General features: G+C 43.3%; 1 protein-coding gene across 3 annotated transcripts in view; it reads right to left on the bottom strand.

Annotated features, from left to right (window-relative positions):
* LOC115092110 (WD repeat-containing protein 64-like) overlaps positions 1-16,433 on the bottom strand; it is a 131,492-nt gene extending 115,059 nt beyond the window's left edge. For 2 of the 3 annotated variants that reach the window (XM_029602647.1, XM_029602648.1), the window contains exons 1-3: positions 16,196-16,433; positions 7,589-7,859; positions 3,358-3,411 (exon numbers count right to left, since the gene is read on the bottom strand). In XM_029602647.1, coding sequence (XP_029458507.1) covers positions 3,358-3,411; positions 7,589-7,859; positions 16,196-16,263 — 393 coding nt within the window. In that variant the 5' untranslated portion in view covers positions 16,264-16,433. Of the gene's footprint in view, positions 1-3,357; positions 3,412-7,588; positions 7,860-16,195 lie in introns of those variants that run through there. The other variant, XM_029602649.1, reaches the window with a different exon arrangement.
* Positions 16,434-20,691: the final 4,258 nt, after the last annotated feature.

Raw genomic sequence — 20,691 nt, 5'->3', positions numbered from 1 at the left:
ATGATCGACGCTGCTACTCTGCTTACAGGTTTCAAACCTGTCATAATTCAGCCCTTTCTTGTGTCTGTTTTAGGTCTACTAAAAGAAAGTGAAATGTAAAGCCTTCCACACCATGCCACAAAGTGACGGGGAGCATTAATGTATCATTTAGTGGCAGGTACAAACTTAAAGAAGTGTTTCCCAACCTTTCCAAGCCCAAGGCACACCACATTAACAAAAATGTTCCATGGCATCTTAGCCTCCGTGCAGCAGGCAGTGCGGACATGGAGAAGACTTATATGGCCAAAAGAAGAGCTATGAGAGCATTGAAAGCCCCACCATTCTCTCGTCCACATTTTAAAACAACAGGAGAAGGGGACAGAAACACATACAAACCTATCATGGTGGACCTCTATAGCTCCCTCTATATACAAGTGCAAGATAAAGGAGAAGCTGATGTAGTGTATGCAGCTGGCACAGTTAATTACCTTGACTGCCAGATGTGGCCGCAGGAGCTCCTACACCGCTGCTACTCCCAGCAGCCAGAATAATTCACCACCAATGCTCAGTGCACACTCGCCTTATCTCATTCAGTCTGGGGATAGCACAGAGGCTGGAAAGACTCAGAGGAGGCAGCTCAGGGTGGGGAAGATGAGGAGGTGCTACAGGCAATATGTGTGCTGTACAAAGTGGAGTTCAGCTATCCATGCCCTGCCTGCCGCCCGTTAATTCCACACTCCAGGGCTCATGCTGCAGCTAGGAAGAAGAGGCATGCAGGATTTCACCTGTTCTCAGAAAGCAGTTCCTACGTGTTTTTGTTATAAACAATTTTATTGGGTTTTAGTCAAAATTCCTACGTGTTTAAGAGTAACCGCTGGTGTCTCTTGTGGTTGCAAGGTGCTAACAGCAGAGCCCAGGTGATGGTCTGGACCCAAGCATCAGGCAGTATTGGCTTTTTCGTGGCAGACCTGATCAGGTTTGATGGCACACCAATGGTACGCTGGTTGGGAAACACTGACTTAAAGCATTTATAGAATCTACAGATGTCCTTTTTTAAATTTTGTATACTCTGACCCAAATTCTAATCAGACATACAAGAAAACATTTCTTTTAATGATGTACATTTTCTTTCAAGCTAATTGCTTAAATGATTTTTAATTACTCATTTGCTTTTTGGAGAGCTACTATAAGATTCGTGGACCCTTGTTGCTGTGGGGAGGTTGGCTCAGCCAACGGGGGAGGCCCTCACTGACAGCTAGCAGAGCTACACAGGGAAGAGATGAGACAGGAAGATTACCTAGACCAACCCGTTTCACCTTGGGGTGAGTCCTTGGGTTCCGGGGGCCGGCAGATCTTATGCATGAGTCTCTATGGAAGTGGTGTAAGCGCAATATCCACAGCCAGACTAGGGTCAGAGGCAGGTGGCAAGCTAGAAGGGCCAATGCCCAGGCAGGGGTTGGTGGCAGGCAGTAAACAAGAATGGTCAAAGTCCGGGCTAGGGTCAGATCCAGAAGTCAATCAGAGGGCAGGCTTAGGAGACAAGGAGAAGGACTGACACAGCAGGGCAGGCAGGGAGGCAACAGCTAAATAAGACGAGGCTGGACACGCTGGAGAGATGAGGCAGGCTGGGCTGGAGAGTCGAGGCAGACACAGGATCAGGAACGCTGGAGTCAGGAAGCAGCAACTCACACTATACGCGCGATCGCGTACTTTTGTTCGCGTACCAGGCGCAAACAAAAGTACGCTGGATTTTATAAGATACGCGCGTAGCCGCGCGTATCTTATAAAATCCAGGATCGGCGTGCGCAAGGCTGCCGATTTTGGGCAGCCCACACGCGCCGAGCCGCGCAGCCTGCCTCCGTTCCCTCCGTGCGTGCCGAGCAGATTTTACGCGCGTATCTCCCGCAGCGCACACATCTCGAAAGTTTTCAAAAAGGGGCGGGGCGTGGGCATTTTCTGGCAGAAACCTGAGATGTGCGCATAAATACTGATGAGATCCGGTGCGCGCCGAGGCTCCCTGCTGCGCAGCTTCACTTCTGCTATGGATGATGCGTAAGTTAAAAAAGAAAGAAAACTCGGAAGATCTGCAATGTTTTAAGGATTGGGGCTAACTGGGAGAGTGAAGACTATTAAACTAGGAGGATTTTGGGGGACCTCACTGGGCAAACTAGGGATGAACTGGTAAAACTGGGAATGGCATTGGCGCACGTCCCTTTTAAAATCCACCGATTTACGCGGTAGAAGCTGCATTTGCCACCCACTTAAAGTTCATGCACATGTGCATGCGGCCCGGCTATTTTATAATATGCGCGCGTATGTTATAAAATGGATGCGTCACTGGGCACCGGCTGACGAATGTGCGCAAATGTGCGCACATACGCTGGTTTGAAAACTACCATCTCCTTGTTTTAAACAGAAACAACGCTTAAAACACTCCTCATCCTAAGAGAACAAATCCAAACAGGGAGGATAACTTTCAAACAAACTATGTGTGGTGGCATAGATGTGTGCACATGGCTGAGCATAGATAAAAAGTATGAATAACTACGGAAGATCATCTGCTCTTCTTAACTTTCAAAATGTAGGTTATAGTCAAACCACCAGTACTTTGTTATATAAACTCAAATGGAGAAGGAAATAGAGTGCGTATGAAATCTGGTCAGTATACACCATATAAATACTGTTTTTCTCAGCTAAGACTTGTTTTTAAGTTTTGTTTCTCTTGCAACTTGATTCTCTTACTTAGTACAGGCGATTATAGCCCTATCTGAAATATCAAAGACAGCAATTCATTTCTAACTCTCTGCCTGATTTCACATTGATCACTGTTGACGAATGACAATGCTGCTAATAAAAAAATTTCAACCAAAAAAAGGGAAATTGAGCACTTTTCTCTCCCTCGTCAAATATGGCTGGATGATGCACCAAAGGCTTTTCCCCGTTTTGACCCTGATTCATGAGGTTCTTTTTTTCTCCCCATTCTGTGTCTGTGTGGGGAGAAGAACCCCTTGCTGAATCAGGTCCTTCGTGTCTATGGGGAAAAGGTTTAGTATATCTGGCTTAATGTCACTGTGGAGCCCTTCATGAGTGGGCCCTGTTGGGCACAGGGACCAGCGGATATTGAGAGAGCGCAATATCATGATGGTGATGAAGGTAAAACGCAGGCAATCGCGAGCAGTGTATCTCCCGGAAACGCTGAGCTGTGGTGGGGGTCAGGAGGCGCCGCTCTTCAGCTTTCTGCTTCGAAGGTGAGCTAGCCCGGCTGTACCTTGTCAGCAGGCCTTTGGTCATCCCATCTCAGGCTGCCGTATTTTCACACATTTCCTTTTATTGCCATCGAGAAGACTGCACAGAGTATTTACCAAGCCTGCGCCATACCTGAAAAGCTGACTTCAGCTTCCGAAGTTGTTCAAGAGTCACTTGTTCTTCAATCTTCCCGCCGGCCACGAAAATAAAAACAGAAGGAATAATTACCATTTCAAAAGCAGCATTTTGCAAACAAAATGGTGCCAAGCTACATACATAGCATGCTTTCAGTTTTATAAATAAAATGTGTCCTTCTGGATGAATCCAATTAAGACATTTGGGGTAGATTTCATAACATGAGCGCGCGGCCTACATGTGCACATGTTATAAAATCCATGGTCGGCGCGCGCAAGGGGGTGCAAAATTGTGCACCTTGCGCGCGCCGAGCCGCACAGCCTTCCCCTATTCCCGAAATTGGAGCGGCCTGTGAGGGAACTTCCCTTCCCCCTAACCTGATCTTCCCACCCTTTCACCTAACCTTTTCCCCCCTCTAGCCCTACTCTAATGCCCCTCAAAAATTTTGTTTTACCTTTTGCACCTGCCTCCGGGCAGGCGCAAGTTGCGCGCACTGGATGATTGCTGGCACACGATCTCTGACACAGCAGCAAATGGCCGCTGTGCCAGGAGCCACTGACCCCGCCCATGCCCCACCCCTTCCCTCCCCTTTTTGCAAGCCCCAGGACTAACGCGCGTGCTGGGGCTTTATATGTGCCGCCGGGCCTTTTGAAAAGAGAGGGTTTGATTAAAAGCTAGTGACTTCTGTCTCTGTGCAATTAATCCTGGTTGCCAGTTGCATGAGTATTTTCAAAATACAAAAGATTAATAGAATTTAGTATGTAACAAACAGGGTCATCCTTTATTCTGCTGCATCGTGGTGATGCCATGCTAATTAGGGAAAGGGGAGGAGTGTGGGTAGGATTTGGGCGGAGTTATGGCCCGGCACCGCAGGAAATAACACCACCTTTTCCCATGATGCTATGGTGGCGATAGTGTGTGGTGGGCAAAACCACACCGCCACGATGCGGCCGGCTGCCCACTATCGACCCCCCTCCTTTTCTTTTTGCGACTCAACATTCTGCTATAAATATAGCAGAATGCTGAATCTATGGGTTAATGAATAAATAAACTGCACAGCAATTTACCCTCCACCCCTCAAATAAAAAAACAGAAACCCCAAATAAATCCTGAAAAAAACAGTTCTTATTCTTATGGACATGCTTACACCTATCCTCCTGTGCTTGCCTCCTTTCTCCAGTTGAAATGTAGGGGAATAAAAGGGCCGCTGTAAGGAAAGTGAAGCACTATGTCTGTGTGTCCCTGCACTACTGCCGTCACTCTGCTCTGAAAACGAAGTGAGGTGCAGAACAGCACACAGGTTGGTCTCTCTCTTACCGCCTGTGATTTTATTGTTCACTAAGAGATTTTCTATGAATTGATATTCTGTATATTTGGCAACTGAGTGCTTCAGAATTGTCCTCTTGTATCATTTTCCTCTGACCTGCAGTTAGGTAAGAGAAGGCCTGCAGAAGTACAGGATGTGGTTGGTGGAGAGAAGGTGAATATATAACTTAGGAGGAGGTGAGGTCAGAGTGGCAATAGAGGGGTAAGACACAGATAACACAACATAACAAAACATAGTAGATGTTGGCAGATAAGGACAAACTGGCCTGCCTACACTGCTGTACATAAGAATACGTATATTCCAGCTGTCAGCTGCACAAACGTAACTTCTTGAAGAAGATTTCTTCTTATTCAAATCAGTTTTATCATTTCCCATATTTGTCCACTACTATTCTAGATAGACATGCATATAAGTTTCAATACCTAATGACCCACAGACTTTGAATTGCCATCTCAGCTGAGCAGATTGATTCCACTCCAAGACATGCATGGGTTTGCCCGTCTGACTTTTTTTAGAGAAATCAATGGGAAAATCAGAACCTCTGCTCCATACCTGCAATTTAGCAATACCAGGACTGGATTAGCCTGCTCGGTTGACCTAGGGTGAGATAGCAACCCTATCCAGGTCCCACTTCTTTTACCCAACCTCTCTCCACTCCTGAATATTTTTGACTAGAACAGACTTTTCACATTTCTTCACATATAACCCTACATAGAATTCAAGCCAGCAATGACTCTACAATTGAACTACCAAATGTGGTGGAGGAGTAGCTGAAAGAGAGGTGGACAGGTTAGGATATGGGGACATATGAGTCAAGCCTGGCTTTTTAACTGCTGCCTCAAAGTATTCTGGTAATTTCTCAATGTGCAAAACTGAAACTGAAATGAAAAAAACAGAACTGAATCACTTGCTCCTTGTGACCTGAATTCAAATGGTCATCCTACTTTTCAAGTATTTTGCTTTGTGCATATTCAGGATAAAAAGTATATATATCCTATATAACATATTAAAAAATGATCTGGAAAAGGGAAATAAGTGTGACAATCAAATTTGCAAATGACACAACATTTTTCAAAGTTCTTAAAACAGCTGTGGATTTTGAGGAACTTCAGAAGGACTTTGTGAAACTAGAAGACTAGGCATCAGAAAGGCAGATGAAATTGAATGTGGAAAAATGCAAAGTGATGCATATAGGGAAAAATAATCCCAACTGCCGATGCACAATGCTGGGTTTTGTATTGGGAGTCACCACCTAGGTGGTCCTTGTGGTCAATACAGTGAAACTCCTAGCTCAGTGTGTGGCAGCAGTCAAAAAAGCAATGTTAGAAATGATCCCAAAAGGAATGGAGAATAAAAAAAGAAAATATCATATTGATTTGGTATTTATCCATGCTGCAATCACACCTTGCATATTATGTGTAGATCTGGGCATCCTATTTCAAAAAAGAATTAGTGGAACTAGAAAAGATAAAGAGGAAGGCAACAAAAATGATAAAAGGGATGGAATGGCCACCTATGATAAAAAGCTATGCAGGTTAGGGCTCTTCAGACAGCTGACAGAGGACAGTATAGAAATTTATAAAATCAGGAGGAGGTGGAATAGGTAACTAAAGGATGATTATTTACCCTATTGAGTAATACAAAAACAAGGGGACATTCCATGAAACTATCAGCAGATTTAAAACAAATCCTAGAAAGTATTTTTTTCACCAGCACGCAATCAAGCTGTGGAATCTGTTACTACAGGATGTGGTCAAGACAACTTAGCAAAACAGGGTTTAAAAGAGGTTTGGACAAGTTCCTAGAGGAAAAGTCCATAATACATTATTAGCCAGATAGACTAAGGAAAGCTATAGCTATCCCTGGGGGTGAGTAAGAGGAACTAGATCTACTTTATGGGATCTCCCAGGTCCTTGTGATCTGGACTGGCCACTGTTGGTGATAGGATGCTGGGCTTGATGTATCTTGATCTGACCCAGCAAGGCACATCTTATGTTCCTATTCTCTAGTTTTCGACTTGCTTAAAGGATGTACCAAAAGCCTGCATTTTGGTTTTATGAAGCATAAGAACTGTACTTTGTATACACTAGCTTTCATCTATTTTAAATTTTATTCTAATTTACTTATAATGGGGCGGATTTTAAGAACCCTGCTCGCCGGTGCGCCTATTTTACATAGGCCTACCGGCGCGCGCAGAGCCCCGGGACTCGCGTAAGTCCCGGGGTTTTCCGAGGGGGGCGTGACGGGGGCGTGTCGGGGGCGGGCCCGATCCGCACGGCGTTTTTGGGGCGGGACGTAGCATTTCGGGGGCGGGTCCGGGGGCGTGGTTACGGCCCGGGGCGGTCCGGGGGCGTGGCCGTGCCCTCCGGACCCGCCCCCAGGTTGCGTCCCGGCGCGCTAGCGGCCCGCTGGCGCGCGGGGATTTACGTCTCCCTCTGGGAGGCGTAAATCCCCCGACAAAGGTAAGGGGGGGGTTTAGACAGGGCCGGGGGGTGGGTTAGGTAGGGGAAGGTGAGGGGAGGGCAAAAGAAAGTTCCCTCTGAGGCCGCTCCGATTTCGGAGCGGCCTCGGAGGGAATGGAGGTAGGCTGCGCGGCTCGGTGCGCGCCGGCTATATGGAATCGGTAGCCTTGCGCGCGCCGATCCAGGATTTTAGCGGCTACGCGTGTATCTACTAAAATCCAGCGTACTTTTGTTGCTGATGCACCAACAAAAGTACGCCAAATCGCGCTTTTTGAAAATCTACCCCAATGTCTTCAACTTATGTGCACATCTAATCTTTTATGTAACTGTAAAATATTCAGCTCGTAAATTATCATTGGAACATCATCGTGTGACCCTTATTCAGCTTCCACAAGGAACAGTGGAAAGTGAATCTCAGCCGGGGCTTGAGATATTTTACCCTCTCTTTCTTCAGGCTCTTAGCAGGATCCGCCCGGCTCTGGATCCTTTCTTTCTCTTCTATGTTGTCCACGAGCCCTATGGAGTGTCTCCTTTGCCTTCTTTTTATTAACTCCTTCTCCAGCCATTCTGGGGGTGCAGGGTCTTCTTCCGCTTCTTCTGAATAACAAAATGGAGAAAGGGCTTGCAGCCTGTAGCCTCCCAGCGTGGTCTGAGCACGTAGAACAGAGGGTTCCGCTTTGGTGGCCGGCCCTCTTTTGTCATGCAAAAGGCTGTCAGAAAGGAAACAGCGAAAGTTGGTCACATCTAACAGAGCTTTCAAAAAAAAAAATGCATAGCAAAACCTAGGAATAGATGCCTGGATCTTTTTCCAACACTTTATTGATGCAGAGACGTGTCAAATAAAATCGCCCGACTCAGGCCGAGTTTCACAGCTTTTCAGCCGCTGCCTCAGGGCTACAAGTAAAGTGAACAATCAATAAATATCTTAAAAATATTAATATCTCATAAATATTTAAAAATAATTTTATATAAAAGAATAAACATCCTTTATAAACATTATAAACATCTAAAATCAAAAAATCCTAATCCAAAAAATCTTAATTTTAAAAATTATTTAATCAAAGGGTGACAGCAGATTATTGTCTGAACCAATCTAATATTAGGCATACTTTAACAATAAGATCAAAATATAATGTATTCTAATACAAAAAATATAATAATAATAATAATATTTTTTATAATAATAATGCGAAACTCAGCCTGAGTCGGGCGATTTTATTTGACACGTCTCTGTATCAATAAAGTGTTGGAAAAAGATCCAGGCATCTATTCTTTTGTGTTTACCTGACGGTATCATAGATCGCCTACCTCTTTGTTTTCTTAGCAAAACCTAGGCCCTGACCTTTTGGCTAGCATGGGCAGGTGTTCCTCACGTACTACATGTGTGTGCTGGCAGAGTTTGGGCAGTTGGCCCCAATGATTTTTGTTTCTGAAATTGTGACGTTTTATTTATTTCTTAGATCCAACCCACTGTACCTTGAGACGAGAAGTCCTAAGAATAAAGGTGTTATAGTTTAATGTTTACATTTACAACAATATTTTTTTTCTGTTGCTTGGGTCGAGACTTGATTAAGCAGGGTTTTTTTTCCACTGCCATTGATTTGTTAGTCTTTATTTTATCAAACACTGAATAAGGAGTAATAAATGATTCCTGAGTAAAAAATGTGCAATTTTAAACACGATTCCTTTATCCAGGCCTGCCATGAATAAATGTCAAGTATTCATTTTCACTAATATCCCATAAAATATATGCAGGTATGTTTATCAAATAGGCAGAAAAAGTACACGCTTTGAATGCATTGTTGATACTCATGTATAATGAAGCATATGCATTTGTATAGTGGGGATGAATATTCATGCCTTTTAAAATCTACGCAGACCAGACATGCGCAACTTATAAAATACTACAGTAGATTGTGCAACCATACATGCGCACATATGGGGCAGTGCGGAATTCTTTGAAAGTTATCCTCTATGTCTGTACCTGAGGTAAAGAAAGGGGAAGTGGCTTACCCAAGGTAAGTAGGTAAGAAAATAAGAAGATTGGATGAACTTGACTTTTCTGACATCAATTTCTATATTCTTATTCTGATGTATGTCCAATAAAAATTAAGATGTTTTCATCCTTCTCTAAATAAAACTTTTTGTTGTAAGCTTAGTGAAAATCTCCAGTGAATCTACTGGTCCTAGATAAAACTGGATTCTTTGAAGGTACTAAAACTTTATTAAGCCAATATAATTATTCAAAGATGACATTATACATGAGCTTTTGAGACCACATAATTCTCTTCTTATCTGAGGATCTTGCAATTATGAAGAATTCAGATGCTCATAGCTGAGGAAAACATAAACGCAATGATGGCCAATGCCATTCCAGCTCCTGCCTGAATCTACTTGGTCTATTAGGACTGGAACCAGAAAAACAATGATTATGCCAGCTTCCAGGGTAGACCTGATGGTCTCTCACTAGCATTTTGTCATAACAGGGAGACCAGTGGCTAGATCCCAAGTTCAGCCCCTGCTGCTTCAACGAGCAGAAGCCAGGAATGCACCAGAGACAGTAAGCTTAGGGGGTCATTTTCCAAGGAGTTACCGCAGGAGATAATTCCGCAAATCGCGCTAACAGCTGTTAACGTGATTTGCGAATGCAAATTTTTAATTTTGTATTCAGGGGGCGGAGTTGTCTTGGAGCATATGTAAAGTAGGACAGAGTTATCGTGTGCTGCGAAACAGCCACAGTGTTAGCGTGGCTCCTAACGCGGCCAATAGCTACAACCCTTTCATTTGCGGTACGCTGTGTGCTAGAGGCCAGTAAAGAGTTATCATGGTTCATGATGTTTCTGGACAGCCTGTTTCAGTGGGGGGGGGGGGGGGGGGGGGGGAAGGGGGAGGGGGAGGGGGAGAGGGAGAGAGAGAGCGAGAGCGAGAGAGCACCTTGCTATAGTAGCTACTCCCTAGACAGGTATTTGTATCCCTATGGGAGGCCCACCTAGTAACTCGAGGTGGGGATTAGGTATGAGTGTAGGGGGTTGGGGGCCACTTCCACATTCAACGTGAGACGTACGAACAGAACAGTGGTCTCTTGTGAAGATTTGATGGCCTTCGGAGTGAGGAAACTCACTCCAAGATGAGATTTGGGCAATGGTCTCTCAACCTAGCTTGATGGACAACAACAAGCTAGGTTGAGAGAACATTGCCCAAATCTCATCTTGGAGTGAGTTTCCTCACTCCGAAGGCCATCAAATCTTCACAAGAGACCACTGTTCTGTTCGTACGTCTCACGTTGAATGTGAAAGTGGCCCCCAACCCCCTACACTCATACCTAATCCCCACCTCGAGTTACTAGGTGGGCCTCCCATAGGGATACAAATACCTGTCTAGGGAGTAGCTACTATAGCAAGGCTCAGTCTCTCTCTCTCTCTCTCTCTCTCTCTCTCTCTCTCACAATTTGCACAAATGTAATCATGACACGTGAAGTTTTCCCGCTGCACGAAAAAAGCCTCATTTGCATGGGAAACGCCCCTTAATGCGATATTGGAAAATGAGGCCCTTAGTCTCTGAGACTCAAGCGACCGGTTGACAGGATTACAAATCTCAAACTGAGATACCAACAGCCCTGTTCAATTGTAGAGGACAAAATGAAAAAATCCCTTTAGTTATTAATTTTTTCTCCAATATGGCATTCACGTTTTATTGGATACTTAAAAATCTCTTATGCTTCTTCTCAAAATATATTTCCATATACTTTGGCAGTTTACATTCTATTATAATAAGATTACATCACATCAAAGTTTGGCAAAAATAAACAAATTGTCCCATCTTGATGACATCATTGTTCAAGTGCATGAAAGCCAATGCAGAAAACAGATTTTGATGTCATCAGCTCTGTAATAGCTGATTTCTTTATGAAAACTTCAAGAGCTCAGTTGACTGAAGGGCTTGTTATATATGTTGTATGCCACAAGAAATCAAGCATTATTACTGTGATTTTAATTTTGCATATATCTTCTTATAGATGGATGATTGTATTTTTTGCATGCGAAAGCATTTTTCTTTAGGTATCGCTACTCATACATAAAGTAGATAAGGACAATGTGAGCTTACAGCATGAATTATTCACTGGGTACAGTAAGGTTAATTCATTCTTAATATGCATGTCTGAAGTAGTGAGTAGTGAATTAACCCTTGAGATAGCGCACAGTGTGAAATGATATCAGAATATTTGCGCTAGGCACCTGGCAGAAGGTGTATGATCTCTACTTGTCTGTGATGTTACATGGAAATCATAAAGAAGCTGTCCACCACATTTTTTTCAGTATTCTGTGACTTGACCTTTAAGTGTAAATTACATTTATGTAGCATTAATAAAATTCTATACATATTCTGTATAAATGGTGTATGATTCATCTGTGAATCAAGGCACACAAAAAAGTATGGAGGTTCTCTATCATAAGCAGAAACACACAGTGCAATGATCACCCAGAGATTCATTCAGATACAGAAGCTGAGAGTTAGCAGAAGCCGTAGGGATCCTTCTCTCCAGTGAGTAATGTCAATGTTGTGTTTTTGCAGTCTCCTCTAATGAGAAAAAGCAGCCAAATAATCTGGAATGCATTTGAGAGTTACCCTTTTTATCTTGTTTTTTTTCAATAGCATCTTAAGTACACTTCAGCACAAAAAAAGATTTTTTTTTTTTTTTTTTGCAACGGCTTTTGTTTGTTCTTGTTCATGGGGAACTTAACCTTACCATAAATCTCAAATGTATCAAGAACGCCTGGATATTTCTTTGTGTGGCTGACTGGGCGGTTGACTAATTGAACAGTCTGACTAGTTTTAATGCTCGGTTTGTATGCCCATGTATTTGTTTGGGTAGCAACTGCAGAAATGGCTTGGCAACTACTAATGCACCGGTATTCTACGTTCACTCTGTTTGTGCTGTACTACTGCATACTAGAATACTTTGTGCACATATGGGCTTGTTAACTGTACGGCTATTTTCTTTCAGAGAATAGAAAGACTAGGGGGCACTCCATGAAGTTAGCATGTGGCACATTTAAAACTAATCGGAGAAAGTTCTTTTTTACTCAACGCACAATTAAACTCTGGAATTTGTTGCCAGAGGATGTGGTTAGTGCAGTTAGTGTAGCTGGGTTTAAAAAAGGATTGGATAAGTTCTTGGAGAAGTCCATTACCTGCTATTAATTAAATTGACTTAGAAAATAGCCACTGCTATTATTAGTAACAGTAACATGGAATAGACTTAGTTTTTGGGTACTTGCCAGGTTCTTATGGCCTGGATTGGCCACTGTTCGAAACAGGATGCTGGGCTTGATGGACCCTTGGTCTGACATTCAGGCCGATACAGTACAGTGCACTCCGGTGGAGCGCACTGTTAACCGGCATTTGGACACGTGTTTTCGACGCGTTAGCTTTACCCCTTATTCAGTAAGAGGTAATAGTGCATCGAAAATGCGCGTCCAACCCCCCCGAGACTAATAGCGCCCGCAACATGCAAATGCATGTTGATGGCCCTATTAGGTATTCCCGCGCGATTCAGTAAGTGAAATGTGCAGCCAAGTCGCTGGCCCCATATTATGGAACACCATGCCTCTCGAATTAAGGCTCCAGAGAAATCTGAAAATCTTCAAATCTAACCTGAAAACCTGGCTCTATAAACAAGCCTTCGATAAAGACAAAGTGAAGGAGAAAAACAATTGATTAAGTTGGACGCACCGAACAAACTCATGGTAATGTTAATCTTATACCGTTGAGAAACTGTCATACCAAATTGATTAGCTCACTTAACTTTTAGCTTATTGCACTATATTGTTACCGAACTATGTCGGCACATATTCAAGTTGTAATCTATACCACTCATAATTGTTATCGTGCCTATATGTAAACCATTGTGATGGTTCTCCAACTTAACGACGGTATAGAAGAGTTTTTAAATAAATAAATAAATAAATGTTGCTTTAAGAAATTAGCGCCTACCCAAAGGTAGGCGTTAATTTCTGCCGGTGCCAGGGAAGTGCACAGAAAAGCAGTAAAAACTGCTTTTCTGTGCACCCTCCGACTTAATATCATGGCGATATTAAGTTGGTGATCCCAAAAGTTAAAAATAAAAATAAAAAAATTTAAAATGGGCCCACGGCTTGAAAACCGGACGTTTAATTTTGCCGGCATCCAGTTTCCCAACCCGTGGCTGTCAGCGGGTTAGAGAACAGACGCCGGCAAAATTGAGCATCCTGTCCAAAAAGAGGCGCTAGGGACGTGCTAGTGTCCCTAGCGTCTCTTTTTACTGTGGGCCCTAATTTAAATAAATTAAGTTACTGAATCGCCCGCTCTCCCGCAATTTTTACTGTATCGGCCCGCCAGTATGGCATGTTCTTATGTTCTTTTTTTCCTTTTTTACAGGAGGTTTAATCCTCCTGCTTTGACAATTGTGGTTACAACATAATCATGTCCCCAATGGGGTTGTGTGGCAGGACGTTAAACCTCTATATTGTATGAGTTCTCCATCTCAACCAAAAGGACCGTCTCCAGCTCTCAAAAGGCTGAAATATTATGTTCGCTCTAAAATGAATTTACATCAGTACAGAGTGAGCCAACAATTGTATTTCAAGTCTTTTCTTGTACCATGCTTTATGTACTATGTAAATAGTCTTAATTTGAATAATTACTTTAGAATGCTAATATTTATATTCATCCCTCATTTACTGTCAAAATCATTTTTATTGCAATATCCATGTGCATTATTAAAATGTGTTTCTTCTATAGAATGCTAGATGCATACTTTTCTTGTTATGCTACTTATCGTTAAAAGCCAAATTTTAGATGCACTTAGAGCTTAAATCTTTTTTTTTCTTTCCAAGGACACAGAATGAAAGAAAAGCTTTAGCAAATCAGGCCCTGTGTCTCACAGAGTCAGCAAGAGCTAGGAAATGAGTTTTTTACATTTTGATGCTGTTTTTGAAGAAGGACAAATGCTGAAATTTAAGTCTAAAAAACAATTTGGAAATTTGCTGTGAATTTCAAAATGGAAAAATGAGTCTCACTGCCGGGAAGAATGGAAGAGGTCTGTGCCATAAAATCAAAAGAGCTTTGGTTGATCCAGGTCAAACCAAATCCTTTCATTTAGGACACATAAGTGGGTACAGCCAGTTCACCTCAGCCTGAAACAAGAAATCTTTTATCCTTTGGGCTCACTTTATTCCATCACAAACAATGGGAACGATGCAATAATTATGCGCTGAACAGTCAGCGCCTGCTTTCCTAACATGCTCCCAGGGTGCCCCTCCTGGGGGCACCATGCAATATTTAAATTAAGGGGTCGCATTAACAAGGAGGCTCTAGGGTTGTTTGCGCGCTCCTAGTGCCTCCTTGCTAACGAGAACCCGATCGGCATCGGCAGTCCACTGATTAGAAAAACAGATGCCGAGTTTATCGGCGTCGATTTTCCTAAATGCTGCACAGCCAGGGAGTTTAGGAAACGAACGCTTGTCACCTGACTGCCAGCGTGTTTTTTTTTTAAGTTTATTTAATTTCGTTTTTCCTTCTACTTAATATTGCAATAGGGATTAGTTAGCGTCTCTACAACCCGTGTCCAACTGCGGGTTAATAGTGCGCTCAGCTGCACTGTATTGCATCAGCCCCAATATGTGTCGCCCATCTATGTAGGAAATTTCTGTACATCGTGATGGTATGAACTGGGCCCTAAATCTATTTCTGTTTGTTTAACTTTCCAAGCCCTCCCAACCAGTACAGAAAAGCTATGAAATATTTTGTTCCATTGTAACAGTAGGTAGTAGTAGTTCTTTTCCCCATACTACGGTATCAGTAGCTGCCTCCATGTGTCACCATTCAATTGTCGAGAAGTTCTACAGCAATATTTCAATGCCGTGGATTAAAAATGCAGTCACTGATGTGAGTGGATGTCATTACTGTAAATATATTACTAGATTTGATGACATGCTCATTTGCACTGATGTTTGTATAACATTGAGGGTGGCCCTATATCAAACTATGGAATATTTCTATATAAAACTACATCATATAGCATTTCAAATAATAGTTATTTCCTAAATTTTCTAACTGAAACTGTAGTAGTTCTCATCCTGACCTTGTTGAACTCTCTTGGGATGCCCTGCACCAACAGCTTCTACATCAAGTTTAACAGAGGTCAGAAACCAACCAGAAGAGCAACGCCAAGAACAGACTCCAGAATCATGGAAGCCAATAACTTTCTAACTAATAGTTATTTTAATGGTTTAATGTGCTGTAATGCTGCTTTAAAGTTATATAAATATAAACAAGAAAGAGACATAACACAGTAGACCAGGAAACTAGTGCCCATATTCCTAACAGCAGTCTGTTCATCTTTGACATACACCTTCTCGGGTTCCACTGAGACAGGAGATTTTGAGTTTTCAGGCAGAAAGATGTAATTTCATACCTAGTATTAATTAACTAATTCTAACGGCAGTGAGTGCAATTAACCTTAGATCAAAAGCAAGTTGAAAATTCTGCTAATACAAAATATCTATTTAGCAACCAAAGGAGGCCAATTGTTGGGGTTCTTAACAAATTGGAGAAGAGGCATTCATTTTTCCTCACTTCCTACTATCTGATCTCACTGGCTGAACTGAACTGAATGTATTGCACATTTCCACCAGGATATCACAAAGCTGGCATGATACAGAGTAATTACTACACTTGTACAACAACATAAGGGAATTTTCATTTTCAACTTTATGTCTTTGAAAATCACAAAACCTAGTAATGGAGAAAACCTCTAACAATGTTTCAAAGTTATGGGGCGCTGCAGCTTCAAACAACATTAAGGTAACAAGTGGCACGTCTTAAATGAATGTCTTGCTAAATGGAGTGTATAAACAGAGACAGGCACAGCTCCGGTTACAGAATTGTTATTATTGCACAGGATCCCTGACTACAGTAAACAGCTTGCAGCGAGCGGCTGCGTAGCACCTTCTTCCCTTCAGCACCAAGCCAGAATTTCGGTTCTGGCCTCTGGGGAACTCCTTACCTGACTACGTTGAACGTCTCTAACTTGCCAGCGGCAGAGTTTGCCCTCACTTTCCGGAAGAGAGGCATGATGCTGCTGAAACGAGAGGAACAAGAGACCCTGCTTAAAGGCGCTTTCCCCGAGGCTGCATTATCTTTCCTGCTGATCAGAAGAGCTCCTCCCTGGCCCGTTGCGAGCCACCTGGAGGTGCCAGCATGACCCCGTGACGGGAGCTGCTCGGCTGGGCTCGCCTTCCTTCCCTCCCTCCCACTGCTCAGCTCAAATGAGATCTCTCTAGATTGACTCGCAGCACCCTGCAAGCTCATAGGCCCTAGGTAAAGGTCCTTCCGCGCTGTCTCACGCTGGCTCAGTTTTCAGCTTCTCACATGTGGGTTTTTTTTTTTTTTTTTTCTTCTCTCTTTTACTTTGAAAATGTCTCTAGGGTTATCAACTCTGAGGGAAGAGACTCCACACGCACATTTTCTCTCATCCCTACCTTACTTTAGATTAGAAAAAGATCTCCTGCTCTCTCATCTAGGGCTATGTTATTCCACAGATTTATATAACAGAAATAAACCAATTTATATTAATATGGGCTTGATGGACCCTTGGTCTGACCCAGCATGGCAATTTCTTATGTTCTTATCCCCTTTTTTGGGGTCTTCCCAGAATGCTCACCGTAGTTCCCCCAGGCCATTTGTACTGCCAGAACTCTGTTTCTTTCTGTGCTCACTCTCAGGCCGATGCAATAAAGTGCGCCCAGCCTAGCGCCAGGTTTACACCTGGCTGGATGCACGTTTTGGATGCACTAGACTAGCACCCGATGCAATAAGGAGATTAGCATATCCAAAAGAGGTGCCCAAACAAATGCGTAGATGATAGTGCCCATCACATGTAAATTCCACGTAGATGAGGCTATTAGCTATTACCCCCCTATGTAGAAAATCGCTGGGCACCAACACAGGCTTTTAACGTGGCAAATTTAACTCCAGCCCCGGAGATGGTGTAAAGTTAAACCGTAAAGTTAATCCGTGAGTCAAGGGCTCAAGAGAAATTAAAAAATATGGTCCTCTGTGGTTCCTCCTACTTAGTATCATTGTGACACTTTAATTTACTGCTTGTGATTTTGACAAATATATATATTGGCTTGATTTAAAAAAAAAAAACAAAAAATAACAAATTCTTCTGGATCACAATTTCACCCATAGCAAGGGGTGCTTAGCCATGAGTGTCTTCAGCAAAATCTGCCAGAAGCCGGATAAAAACGGATGCGTGTGTTGAGCGCCCATTGCAATTGTGGGTGCTCGATGCATTTGAGCGCTAGGGATGCACAGTTCTCCTCTAGCATGTCCTTTTGGCACCCAGGGGATGTGGCTGCGCGCATTTAGAAAAATGGGCACTCAATATGAGCACCCGTATTGCACTGACCCCTCTTCTCTATCTCGACACAGTTCACAGCGAGAGTGCAGAGTGCCAGGGTCCATTCCAGTGGTGAGGAGGCTCAGGGTTTCATTTGTGGGGAACAGCCTGGTAGGCCCAGCGCAACAGGGTGTGCACACCATGCAATTGCATGAGGAGGCACACCCAGAGGGTCAGTGGTAGCAGGCAGATTTGAAGCCTCCTTCTCCTCCCAAGTCCCTGTGAGCTGCTGCAGTGCTGAGTGGAGCAGAAGCTGTAGACTTGGGGGGTGCACATGAGCAACATCCCTTCCCCTGTGGCTTTCCCGGATCACTTCCTGCTGCAGCTAATGAAGGCGCGAAACACTGAGCAGCTTTTTTTTTTTTTTCATCTGGAGCCAGATCCTATTCTGCGCTGGCACACCACACAGCTGATAGATGAGAGGCAGGAGCGATGTCTCATGGAGGACTCAAGGAGGCATAATTGCTTTCAGGCCAGGGTCCCGCCAGAAGCGCTTGAATTGCATAGGGATGACCTGAAGGGAAAAACCAGCAGGAGCAGCAGCAGAATTTCTGGGCAATGTAGGGAGCCCGGTAAGAAGAGGAATGGAAGCAGTGCTGTACCCGTGTCCTATGTCAACCTGCGCGGGGTGGATGTGTGTGAAGGTGTGAATGGTAGCCTGCTAGCTTGCGTTGTGTGTGTGTGTAAATGGCAGCCTGCCCACCTGCATTGTGTGTGAGATTGGCTGCCTGTCAGCCTGTGATGTGTGTGTATAAATGGCAGCCTACCAGCCTGGTGTGTGTGCGTGATAATGGCAGCCTGCTAGCAAGGTGTATGTGTGTGTGAGAATGGCAGCCTATCAGTCTGCATTTTGTGGGTGTGTGTGAATGGCAGCCTGCCAGTCTAGTGTGCCTATGTGAGAATGGCAGCCTGCCAGTCTGGGTTGGGTGTGTGTGTGAATGGCAGCCCCATATCTCATATCTCTGAGATCCCCATTGATGAAATATTTGGTTTGCTATTGTTTGATCTAGAGACTGCTCCTGTGGTTCAATGATCAACTGAGCACATTGGTAATTACGTTCTGAATTCCTGGCAGATTTGTTGTTGATAAGAAAATTTAATGAGCAGTGGCTCAATCTCAAATTTTCTTTGCTTCCTTGCAAAGGTGTTCTTCCTTGCTTGCTTATAATAACATTGGTATGTAGATGTCTGTCAGGACTAAGGTCCTTTTTCCCAATAAATGATTTGTAAATACTTGTAAAGCTTTGTAGATTGTTCTCATTTTGAGCAGATTTATTTGATAAGATCTTTCTATCTTTAACCATGTCCTTCGAGTGCTGAATTTTCAAAGCAATTTATATGCATAAAACTCAGTTCTTCTAAAATAAGCTGGGGCTCACTCAGTTTGCATAAAAGTATGTGGGGGCGCTCTCGCGCGACGCACAAGATGGCCGCCTGAGTCTAAGGCTCCGTGAGTCCCCGCTCCTTTTTTTCTGATTAAAGTGGACCATTGAGTTCAATATCTTTAGTTACTGGACTTCATATTCTTTTAATAATGGCGACACCGAAATCCGGGAAAATTGAAGCCGCCTTCGCAGCCTCAACAGGTACGAAACGCTCTAAACCGGACCCTCCCTCTCCGGATAAAGCGCCTACCACCAAAGCTATGGCCTCCGCCGACCTGGTATTAACTGAATTAAAACAATTAAAGGACTTAATTCAACTTAATGTGGAACATACCACTGCTATACGCTCTGAACTCCAATCACTTACTACTCGCATGGACTCTTTTCAGGCGAAAATGGAGGACGCTGAGTCGCAGATTTCGACCCTTCTCTTAAAACTGCACCATTACCTAAACATACAAAGGACATAGAACAGCTCAAGGCGGATATTGAAGATTTATCTAACCGCAACCGCCGGAATAACATCCGTATTTTAGGTATTCCGGAAGGCGCTGAAGGAACAGACTGTATACAATTTCTCACAAAGTTTATTCCTAACCTTTTGCAAATCTCCTTCGACCAGCCACTAGATCTGGAACGGGCCCACAGGATACCATCAAGGCCCTCTCAGCGATCCAGGTACCCCAGGCCACTAATTCTTAAAATTCTACGTTATCCACAAGTTTTGCAGATCTTTGCGGCTGCACGAAGCAAGCCATCTCTTACATATCAAGGCAATGCGATTCTTTTTGTGCCAGATCTGGCGAAAGCTACGGCTCAAAAACGCAAACTATTGCTGGCGTTGAGGCCCCGACTCCAGGCTTTGGGAGCTAAATATGGGATGCTCTACCCAGCACAAATGAGGGTGACCTATAACAATCAAACAAAAATGTTCTATACCCCGCAAGATCTTGAAGATTTCCTTCTTTCTTCGGAATCGGATGCATCTATGATCACTTGAATCAACATTTCAGAGGGTGCTATGTTTTAATGTTAGACTCTGTGGTTGGCAGTTTGCATTTTCACGGATACAATTATCATCCCGGTTGACATTCTGACCATGTCTGATGATTTCTCATATGATCATTTCTGGTGGTAGATGGTCAAATATGGATTCTCTCTGATTTTTTCTCTCTCTATTTGACCTTGGTCCAGTAATAAGGCTGGTATCGAACAATGGAGCGGGGGACCAGGAGGCTATCTGGTTCGCCCTGAAGCTCTTTAATTTTGATAGAAGACAGACTTGTGCTGTCGAGGCAACATATGTCTCAGCGATTTGGTTCTTTATTTTCTTGGTACTTTTTTTTTTATTATTGGTACCTACGATTCACGCAGTCATCCAATATTTGGCCTTTAGTGTTTTTTATTTGTTTTTTAGGTTGGAGTTCTTGTTTTTCTTGGTATATCCCACCTATCCTATATTCTACACAGGAGATGAAGAGATAGCACATCGGCAGTCTGATTCGATACTCCCTGCCTCATGGCATCCATTATTTCTACAATTAAATTGACTTCATTAAACGTCAATGGCTTTTCACATCCGATTAAGCGGAAGAAAATTCTTAAGTACCTTCAGACCCTCAGTACCGATATTGCATTATTGCAGGAGACACACCTCACTGCGGCGGAATCTCTTAAACTTAAGCAAGGTTGGGTCGGTCAAGTATGTTTTAG

This window comes from Rhinatrema bivittatum, chromosome 5 (genome assembly GCF_901001135.1).
Source record: "Rhinatrema bivittatum chromosome 5, aRhiBiv1.1, whole genome shotgun sequence".
Lineage (NCBI taxonomy): Eukaryota > Metazoa > Chordata > Amphibia > Gymnophiona > Rhinatrematidae > Rhinatrema > Rhinatrema bivittatum.
This window is presented reverse-complemented; position numbering and strand designations above follow the sequence as displayed.